Source organism: Hakea prostrata, chromosome 4 (genome assembly GCF_041222555.1).
Source record: "Hakea prostrata isolate BN-2017 chromosome 4, UWA_Hpros_2, whole genome shotgun sequence".
NCBI lineage: Eukaryota > Viridiplantae > Streptophyta > Magnoliopsida > Proteales > Proteaceae > Hakea > Hakea prostrata.
In genome coordinates this window covers 4702295-4713782 of record NC_142603.1, presented here as the reverse complement: position 1 = coordinate 4713782, position 11488 = coordinate 4702295, and the positions used below count along the sequence as shown (strand labels likewise).

Below are 11488 nucleotides of genomic sequence, written 5' to 3'. Positions count from 1 at the left end.
TGGCACACTTATTCTGTGCCATTTGCCCACTTTGATGCAGAAGTCAATAAAAAACATGTATGGTAAACCGGTTCAACTTTTGTATGCTGGTTTAGCAAAACTGTGCTAAACCAAGGGTTTAGCACATAAATTCATTTTGACACAAAATCGTTGTAATATAACCCCTTAGTAACCAAGTTTTTTTTTTTTTTTTTTTTGGAGACAGTGGCTACATATGTGAATGCATAACTAAGTGTCTAACAAGTATTAAACAAAGTTGTTAAATCATAGAAGTTGATTATTTGTAATAAACTTATAATGCAAGCACAGACACAAATTTTTGTGACAGAGATCATGCATGCATGACTCAATTCATAAGTTCTCAGCTTCTTCGTAGTTTTTAAAGTCTATTATAATATTTGTAATGTTTGAGATTGCATTTAAACTTAATTTGTTTAATATATGTTCTTTTTTACATTTTATCACCATCAATGAATGAAAAAAAATATATATACTATAATTTATATCAAAACATAAGGCAGAGTTTTTTTTTTTTTTTTTTTAACAAAGAGCAAAAAAAACTTGGGATTTTCTTTAACAGAAAAATGGACAATGATGGCACAGTGATCCAGTATGAATTAGGGCATATAAATTTGTTTAATACAGTAATGAGGTGAACATCGAAATCAATAATCAAGAAGGGACCCACTGAATCATAGATACATCTAAGCTAGCAAATCTTAGAATGGAAGCATGACGTTCTGATTGGATCTTCAACCCTAAGGAACAAGCAGTGCTTTATCATCTGAAACCAAGGACTTCATCTTGCTTTGAAAGATTATATTTGTAAATTCATGAAGCTCATGCATGCTAGTATGCCATTGTACACGAGTACATTTCCTCACCGACCGTGATGGCCGGCATTTAAACTATATTTTTCAGATATATGATTTTCCGGCAAATTACCAATCGATCCAACCAACCAGAAGCTTCCAGATTGGAATGAATAAAATGGTTTGATATTGATCCCAATTCCGAGTTCTAACAACCTTATCACATTAATTAAGATGATTAATGAAAAGTGTTTTGCTGTTTTTTTATTTTTGCTGGCAAAAAGATAGGCCGGTACAACCAAAAATAAACAAGAAGCTTAGAAAAGGTGGGGCATTTAATAAAGTCATGAGAAAGTTATAGAACTCTGTGTCTATCAGGATTGATATGATTTTAACCCCACCAATTGTATGATCACTATAATTCGGTTATGAAACGAAGAAAGATTCGCCACTTTAACAACACAGGAAAGTGGTCACCTTTTAATGGAACTCAACATGGTAGACCCAATAAGAAGTTATAACTTATGAGATGACTTTTATCCCAAGTTCCTGACTTTCCCTTTCCTGCAATAAATCTGGGGTGTTAATGAATTGATTTGGTCCGATCCATAGGTTTTGGTTTGATCTTTACTTGAAGGTTGTCTTTCAAGCTCATACTGGATTGTCAACCGATCCAGTTTGGAAACTGACAATGTAAGGAAGAGATAAAGTGACAACCCACTACTAAATTTGCTCATTCAGGATCTTCAGCCACACAACCACCTTTCTTTTGCTTCTACACAAAGAAGTGCAGGGAAATGCCAAAACACCTGTAACACATGATTAAATGCCCAAAAAAGATATTTTTGCTTTTTAAAACACTCAAATATTTTTCTCTGAGAAAATTATTTTTTAAATGAAATTGCAAATTTTATTTATTAACAAAAAATAAATTAAAAATCAATAGACTTTTTAAAAATTTGTAAGGCAATCAATTACATCTAGTACCCGTGGAAAAAAATTAATTACAAATACTCCCTACAGCAGAAGAGTTCATTTATAGCTTACAGTTCTTAAAAAAAGTGTTTAAAAAAAAAAAAAACCCAAAAAAAAAAAAAAACACCAAAAAAAGGCATCTATAATTTTTTTTAGAGATGCTTGGGAGCAGAACTGTGCATGGAGGATCCATTCAAAATTTAAAACGTTGCCTAACTTTGATGTTGAGCCGGAACTTCTTTTACATGGTTTTTTTCACGGGTTAACCTTTTCTGAATAAATATTTGTGTTTGATCTCACTCATGAGGATTGGAGATTTATCATATTGCATCAATTACAGTCATCATCAGCATTAGAAGATTGAGAGGTAGAAAACATGAAATATGACAAAGAAACTGGTAACTTGGGAAGGAAAACTTGGGGTTTTATGCAGCCCGAGATTCGATAAGGGAAAGGGAAGTTAATGGACTGAGTTATGGGTAATGGAGGATTACTTGAAACTTGAAAGAGACATGGAATAAGAAATTCACTCTTCAGAGTGAGCTTGGAACCCCTCAACCAGTTCCCACAGCCTTGTTCTATATTAGCAATTGACAACATAACGAATAGTATTTTGGTGAGAGTTTTTAGTAGAATCATTTGGTACAATTTCATCACTGGAGCTCATACCAGAGTGATGAAGCTTAAAAACCCAATGTCTATTTTTGTTCGTTCTATTCGTCCATTTAATTCAGATTTTTTGCCTTGTAGTAGTCTGGATCAAGAAGATGATCCAGAGGAAGAAGCAGATGATTTTGTGTATAAGGGTGTTACCATCGTAGCACGCGTGTGGCCCAAATTCATAAGAGCCATGCTGAGTTATCACCAGCAGTCCTCGTGAGTGGAATCCGGATAATCACCCCCGTCGGGGAGCTGGATTTACCACCACAAAATCGGTAAGCCCCACAACTGAAAAATATTAAAAAAAAAAAACACCCATCACCCACCCCTGAGCCCCCTATATTTTGGAGTGGAAAAGCCATCTTTGTGCTCCCCGACAGAGTCACAGATCCGGACTCTCGTGAGTGCTGCAAGTACTTTTTTTCTGTTTCAAACCCTTTTTTTGGTAACATAAAAGTGTAATTAATTTATTATATAATGAAACAAGTTTCTCCACATTGCAACAGAATATCTAATGATTAAGACCTTTTATCACTGCTCACAAAAGATTGCATGCACGTTTTTTTTCCTTCTCTTTTTTTTTTTTATAACTTTGAAGGGTTTTGGGTGGGTGATTAATGATTTTTGGCGAGAGAAGGATAAGAGAGAGAAAGATAAGAGCGGTAATCACTAACAGAGCAAGTTTCCAGTGGTGGGTGAGCAGTTTCAAGCAAGGTCTAACTTCTAAGAAGAAAAGATGAGTAAAGAAAATATTCATTCACCCACTTAAAAGGTTAAGTATTGGAATGTAAATCAGTCATAATCTATAGAAGAGGTTCAAGAAACTTTCAACATCAAGAATGATTATACTCCAAAAGAGGAAGAGCAGATCATGAAAGAGAATCAATGGGCTTTCAAGTGAAACATATGAACTTTACGAATTGGGTAGTAAGCTTATTGCTCTATGGCTGTTTTTCTGATTCATGGGGAAAGTTAAACAACTTTCCAACCAAGAGAGTTTTTTCTTTTTTTTTTCAATCTTTCTTTCTGGGTTTGTAGATGAAGTTGGGATACATTTTCTTTCTCTTGAGTAAACCGTCCGAACATTAACATAATCCATCAATAATTTCAGTTCAATAGAATTCCGGAAGAGTAATGAGCAGAGTAATAGTTAGTGAGTGTTCGATCTGATGATTTATTTTGATAGTTTGGGTGAAATGAGTGATAATTTCTCCTAGTCCAACCAAAACTAAACATACAATGGAACTAAATTCAAAAACTAAAAATGGAATGAAACTCTAAGCTATATACATCATTACAAGATAAAACAAATACTAAAACCATATACTAGTTTGACACAGTTCTTGGACAGAACAGATCCGGCCCATGCCAAAGAACTGTTCCTGTGTGTTAGTCAGAAAAATTGGATCATACAATATTAAATTTTCGTGCCACAATTTCTGAACTTTGACTTAAACCAAATTCTACATGGAGGGAATGAAAAAGATCAAGGCAAGACTGGAAGATCTACCTTATCGAAGGAAAAATAAATGACACGTCCAGGTTCTACATGACAGAACTTCAAGGGAATGTGATTGCTCTTTTTCTCAAGGTTTTCAATCTCTGTTCTCAGTGGCGGTTCACCCCTAAAAAAGAAACTACAAAAATCAGACCCAGAAATTTGAAGAGAGAAATTAAATTACACAAATCCAGTCAGTTTGAATGATCAATAAGCAGTAACCATGGAATAAACAGGAGCAGTTCATCTCTCCTTTTCGGTCCCACTGATTTCGTGAGTAATCGTCTTCTAACCCTCTCTCTGTCCCTTTTTCAAATCAGAGATGTTAGAGAAGAAAGGAGGGTTAGGGGGACAATACTAGTAAATTTGGTGAAGTGAATAGCGCTTGGCCGTGAGGGGAGAGAGATGAAAGAGTAGTCTCAATGGGAGTTTCAAACTATAAGAAAGAGAATATCAAATGGTGTCATCTACGATTTGGAAAATGTTGGAAGAAGAAAGGGAAATGGTATATTCCATCATTTGGCTGCAAACTGTGGAGATGATGGGCTATTGATTCAGGTTTTTATAGGAGAGAGAGATCAGAAGGATTGATTTGGTTGACGGGATTCAACTTATTGCAGAGATGAAAAGAAACATATTTGTGTCATCTCATGTAGAAAATATATGCCACATCATCACATAACAGAAGGTGCATGAGTAACCTCCTCTTTTGGGTTTTTTTTTCCCCCTTATCATTTTGGAGTTTGCAAATGCAGACAAATCAATGAAATGCCACCCCCAAGATCATTCCAAACAGATTTAATTCAATTATCAGAATAATAAGATCTCAGTAACAGAAATAAAAGATCAAATAAAACTTAAAATCAAGAATGAAGATTTCAGAAATTGAAACAGCAAGTTTCTTCAAGAAATCAATGTCAAAATCAGATTTTGAAATAGGTTAAGAAGTTAACTTAGTTTACAAATCTGAATTCAGAATTCAAAACCAAACTAAAATTCTAGGATCTCAGTAAACCATGATAGGAAAAAGATTTTCCAGAAAACAGTGCATCCCTCCCCCCCCCCAAAAAAAAAAAAAAAAAAAACTTTAAGCTCAAACAGCAGGAGAAATGAACAAGAACAGCAAACCAAGATAATCCAAGTAGCAGTACAATCCGATAATCCAACCATGATAACAAACTACAAATTAATTAGAACCACAAGAATCAAGTTTTTTAACTGTAGCTTATTTAAGTCCATCCATAGCATTAGAATATCCAGGATGACATAAGTCCTCTCCATATTCAAATGCCTCGATAAACTATAGTGCTTAGGACAAAGTTATACATGCAATTATTTATTTATTTATTTTTTTTTTTGGGGGGGGGGGGGGGGAGCAAGCAGATTCACCACATACCTCGTTAGACAAAGGATAAAACTTGGATCACCAGGACAAGACTTTCTAAACTTGCTGTTGGGAAGATAAACATCAAAATTAAGCCTTACTTCATTAATAGACAAATCTCTAAACAGGCTGATGACAGAAAGTTGATCTTCCAATTTCCTATGTGCTACCTCATTGCTTTCTGTAGCACAGTCAAGACAAGCAGAATCAGTGAAGCACTTAATACTCTTCATAGTCCAAGGGACCCCATGTCGATTGACTATGTATCCAAGAGACTTTAAGTGGCTATAAGCCTGAGAAGCCTTGCAATGACATCCATTCCTGTTATTGGTAACCTTCTCCCATATATCATGCAAGGAGAGTACCGAATCATATTCATCCAAAAGGATCAATGCCCCAATTTGAGCTAGATAACTGCAGCAAGGGATTACAGATAGTATCAAATAAGCCTAAAAATGTCCAATAGAAAACGTAGGAACAGCTCACATTTTCATCAATGATTCAAATGCAGCAAGGCACCAACAAGATCTCAGGTTAAAGCTTTATATGCTTAAATTGTCAAATTTTAGAAACAGATCTAACAATTTTATGTTTCACTGCTTCCCATAGTTACAAGTGATCAACCTTGATCATTTGAAGAAAACATACAAGTCATATTAGAAGCACAGTACTGAAGTTTCTTCAAACATTTTAAGACAGTTTAATGGCCATAGCCATACGACGATCACAGAATTGATCTTTTCTCCAAATAATAATATATATAACAATACCAAATATATACATCATAGACACAGAATTCTTTAGGTGATCCATACCTTGCCTGATACAATGGCACTTAAATAGTAAAAATGTAAATTCAAGCAGTGTATTTAACTCTAGGTTGCTCAAAATTATAATTGAAATATTAACTATTAATTTTGGCAAAAGAGGGTCAAATATATCTTGAATAAGAACAACACACACTATACTTGGCATGCTTGAAGAACAGACTGAAATGGCCTGGAAGCTACCAGAATATGGCATTGGTTCCCCAGCTTGCATCCTTGGTAGCTAAAACCTATATTCATCCATTTATATAGAGAACATAGACAAATACAATTTCAAGGGAGGATGTACACATGCAAGAAAATTAAGAAATATCTGATTTGTTTTTGGAAACAACCAATAAAAAAAGGTTCTAAAATAACCATATGGAAATGTAAAAGAAAATGAAGTTTGTTTTTCTTTTTCTCATTAAAACCCCAAAAAAGGATACAATGACACCTACAAGATCTCCTCAATGAAGCAGTAGACTTTTCCTCTTCAAACCATACCAATTGTTGTCCACATACTACCCTTACTTTCCATAACCTCTGCCATTCCCATCTCGGCATCCCAGCGAGCCTTGGATTTATTTTTCCTGCAGAAGATAACATAACACCATCAGGTCAAAAAAATTCCCTGGGAGTCCAAGCAGATTAATGTTTTTTCCCAACTCAATCACTTCACCTAAACTGTAGCTTGGGGGAAGAGCCAGACACATACTGTATCTCCTCGTCATCCGTATCTTGCAAGTAAATATCTGAATCAGCAGTTCCATCAGAATACGTATCTTCAACCTCCATTGCACTAATAATCACTGATTGAATTCATCATCAACGACCAATTTAATGCAATTTATCATCTGCCTAAAGTCCTGATATTCAATTTGCAATTACAAAACAAAGATAGGGGGCATAACATTTTATGATTCTTGCTGGTATCTACACTACTGACGTTTAAAAATTACATAAGCTTCCATAAAAAAATTAAATGCAATGATGACTAATGAGAAAAGATTTAGGACATGATAATAGTATTCCTTAATAGCACTTATCAAGGAATGCGAGTGGCTTGGTCCATGACTTTTTAACTTTTCCTAATCTAAGACGGCTCCTGTAGTGGTCAGTTTAAATGATTGAATTTGGAAGCTAATAGTTCGATTTGAGTTTGGTCAGTTTTATGTTTCACTACTTGTTCTCACAGCACATTGAATTCTTCTTCCACCTATTATGAATAATGAGACAAAGGTCAAGCCTAGAAATGGGTAAATTTTTTTTATCCCCCACCGGAACTTCACGGGAGAGAGGGAGAGAGGGAGAGAGGGAGAGGGGAGGCGAGGGAACAGAACAGGGGTGGAGGTGGAGAAATTGAAACAGAGAGGCGGAGAAAGGGAGAAAATGAGGCGAGAGAACAGAAACAGGGACGGAGGGAGGAAAAAAATCAGAGAAATCGAACAGAGAGACGGAGAGAGGGAGAGAGGAGGCGCGGGAGTTCAGGTGGAGGCTCTCCATCTCAAAGCACAGCGCCGTTTCCTCCCTAGGGTTTCTTCGCTAACGAGAGAAAATTCAACACTGTGTTGTTATCAATGACAAGAGTGGGGATTTTCCTCTCCAGTCACATCTTACTCTCCACAACAGGAAAACATACTTACTGACTACATTTTGTAAATAACAAACTTAAGATGAGAAGAACCTGAGTGGCCTACCACAGAAGAAGAAGAAGAAGAAGAAGGTAGCTGGTGGCAGCGGTAGTATGCGACCTGGAATGTCGACGGAAAGTACAGTCCGGCTGAAATGGTGAACCAGAGTGCAGTCACCCTTGAGATTTTCTTCCTTCGGTTGTAGAGAGAGTCGAGAGAGCAGAGTGTCGAGAGAGATGATAATTGGGCTGTTCACTGTTGTGAAAGATGAGCAGATTTACAGCCATAACCTGAGTTCCGTAAACGGTATATTTTTTAATTTTTTTGTATAAAGATTTTTCATTAAGGATCAAAAGACCGGGACAAGCTGTGGGGAGTGCGGACAGTAAAAGAGTCATCTAGCCACGGAGTGGTAATGGGCCATGATGTCCAGCTCGGAATCGACAATGCCACCTTTGCTAGTTTATCGTCCAAAACATTGGCCAATCTAGGAACGGTCTATTTGTGCACCGCATTTTGGGATAGAATTGCTCCCTGCCCAAAACATTGACCAATCTAGAAACGGTCCATTTGTGCACCGCATTTTGGGATAGAATTGCTCCTTGCCCAAGAATTTGTGTGCTAGGAAGTTTCATACTTTTTTTTTTTTTTTTTTTTTTTTTTTTTTTAAGTTTTAAGTTTTAGGTTTTAGGTTTTAGGTTTTGTTTTATGAAACCAGATAAATTATTAAAAATAATGTTATCTTTGATATTTTTAATTATAAAATTATAAAAGAGTAAAATAAACATTAAATATTTAACCTTAATGCTTAACCCTTTTAAAATTGAGAGAGTCAACGTAGTTTCATGAAATTACATGATTCTCCTAATAATAAAGTTATAATACAGGGACAACTCTACTTATCCTAAATTTCTAATATCCGATCTTGCAATTATGGTGGTCAATTGAATTGCTAATTCATGGGACTTTCTATTATACGCATGCATGACTGCATGTGAGCTTTGAAATAATTTTATTTAATTTTTTTAATCGAGATGAGTCCATAGAGAAAGATAGCAGAGTTAGGTAGCCCACCCAGCATTGAAGGAATTTTATCCACTCTAAATTTGAAAGTAAAATGGACTATTTATTTTCTTATAAATATATGACATGTGTCCCATTATCATATCAAATGATTGAAATCTATTATAAATCCCAAAATGGACAATCCAGGTTCGTTCTTACAAAGCCCCCTATATTAATTATATAAAAAGCGCCTTGAGGATGTAGTTGTGGTGCGCGCAAGATGACCCAGATGAACCTCATTTCCAAAAAAAAAAAAATCACATCAAAGAATTGTGATTAAGTTTTAAAACCAAAGAAAAAAAGGGACTTGTAAATAGACATTTCAATGTGATGTTGGAACACATGTCACACATCGACAAGAAAATAAATGGTAATTGGACTGGAGATTAATCCATGCATTGGACCTCTTTCATTTAACAAGTCATGCATGGGATTACGTGCCATGGAGGACTACAACTCCACAAGTGGTTCTTTACATGCTTCCCATGAATGTCTAATATCTCAACCTTGTTCAGAAGGTTAAGAGTATCTAATTAAAAAAATATGTCAAGAATTTCTTAGAATTTTACAATTTCCTTTGCACTCTCTGGATCCATTGTTACTACGGACTAGTCGTCTCTTAAACCTAGTTGATATAAGCTTGGCTCTGGCAAAGATTAAAAGATAACTCATAATTATTTTATAGAGTGTGCCCATTGGCCCATTACATCGATAATCATGATATGCCAAAAAATTAAATAAAAATAACTGAAGGTAAAAATCACTTCTATGAGTGATGGTACTGGTATAATAGTAACTTAACTAGATTAATAAAGTAATATGATGCCTGCTCCTTGAAAAATTATATATAGCCTTGTTCCTTGAAGGATTCAATAAGATTGTCAAACATCTCTTCAGTACTTTTGAATTTGATGCCCAAGCTCTTGACCTTCGATGTGTTCATTTCAAAGTAGGGTTTATCTATCACAGGAGGGTCAAACCTGAAACTCCATTCATTTTAATAATTAACAAAAGTCGTCCAAAGACAAAGCCACGATTGAGGGTAAATTAAACCAACCTTTTTGGAATATTAGGAAGTGATGGATATCGCTTTGAAAGAAAGGATGCCAACTCATTGCTTTCAAATATAGTGGAGCAACAGAGGTATCTCCCAGTAGCACTTTTATCTTCATAAACACGGATGTGCGTGAGCGCTACATCATCGATATGCACGTAATCTAGCCTTCCATGCTTGGAGAAATTCGTAGTGTCACCTATGGATCAAGAATGCAAGTACAAGTACCATCACAAAGTTGTTCAGTTAGTAATAATCAACAATTTTTAATGAAGAGATCATGGGTTCAACTCTTCTTAAAAAAATTTGTAACATCCCCGATCCCCAATGTATAAAAAAACTTATTTATACAAAAAAGGAAAAAGTGCAACTATGAATGAATTGAATTAGTGAAGAAACCATCAGTTCACATACATTGCAATAGGAAAGTTTTCTGTTTCTATATTGTACATTCTAGACTTTAATACTTCTTTTCGAAGAAATCCTACCAAAGATAACTTAAAGAGGATACCTTTTAGCAAATCAAGAACTTGAGAGGCAGTAGAACTTATGTTGAGTGGAAGACAAGGTCCAATGACGTAGGAGGGAAGAACAGTAACTAGATCGAGCTTGTTCTCCTTGGCAAATTCCCATGCTGCCTTCTCAGCTAGTGTTTTCGCTAATGGGTACCAAAGCTTTAGAGGTCATGAGGGCAATTAATTAATAAGGAGAACATATTAGTTACCATATATAGGTCTCCTATGCTATATTTTGAAAGAATTGAAGAATTTGTTTTTTCTATTACCTGAAGTGTTTCACAGACTTCAATAGAGCTCCAGGATGACTCATCCAATGGAATATTTGGATCAATATCATGCCTTGCCCTTAAAGCTGCTGTAGATGATGTGAGGACAACTCTCTTAACACTAGGACTCTTCTTGCATGAATTTAACACGTTCAAGGTGCCCTTGATTGCTGGGTCCAGGATTTCAGCCTACATAGAAGAGGACAAGTAAATAGATATCTATGACTAAGAGGCAGAAGGAGATTAAATCAGATTAGAACTTTTTTCTCTGTGAGATTTTATTAAGGAGTGTGACTTCAGTAAGGCTTTTCTGTTTGAAACAAATGGAGAAGGTAGCAGAGGGGGACTGTGCCTTTGGATCAGAATTATTAGGTGCCGAAACTGGAGAAGCAATGTGGAAGACACCATCACATCCCATGATTGCATCATCAAAGCTTCCTTCCTCCATCAGATCTGCCTTCACCAATTTTAATCTCTCCTTTGCTCCTTCCAGTTGCCATAAAAATGCTGACTTTTCACTTCCTGCCCAATATATAATAAAACCAAACATATAAAATATAAATGCGTCAGGGTTCTCTTCATTACTTTTCCAAGACTTAGCACTTATAAATGGGCAAGTCTGGTTAATAATTTGCCTCACTCATTAGGAATGCTTCTAATATAAATGTGAAGAGAGTGAGAGAGAGGACCAGGATTTCTGACGGTTCCTATGACATGATAACCAGACAATAGCAATCTCTTGACAAGCCAAGAAGCCAGATACCCAGATGCCCCTGTCACACATACTTTGCCTCTTATTTCAATCTTTTGATCCAT

The 11488-nt window shown here is 35.7% G+C and overlaps 1 protein-coding gene and 1 pseudogene across 2 annotated transcripts; both read right to left on the bottom strand.

Annotated features, from left to right (window-relative positions):
• Positions 1-3079: 3079 nt before the first annotated feature.
• On the bottom strand, positions 3080-8063 carry LOC149017254 (uncharacterized; annotated as a pseudogene). Its single transcript, XR_016172978.1, has 6 exons — positions 7836-8063; positions 6818-7004; positions 6597-6728; positions 6145-6163; positions 5342-5778; positions 3080-4072 (listed from the first exon to the last, which is right to left on the bottom strand). The product of XR_016172978.1 is annotated as an uncharacterized LOC149017254 (transcript).
• Positions 8064-9675: 1612 nt separating this feature from the next.
• Positions 9676-11488, bottom strand: LOC149017253 (tetraketide alpha-pyrone reductase 1-like). The gene is made up of 6 exons (XM_089154375.1): positions 11362-11488; positions 11025-11194; positions 10673-10861; positions 10400-10562; positions 9892-10087; positions 9676-9814 (listed from the first exon to the last, which is right to left on the bottom strand). The coding sequence occupies exons 1-6, from the start codon at positions 11486-11488 to the stop codon at positions 9676-9678; spliced, it is 984 nt and encodes a 327-aa protein (XP_089010501.1).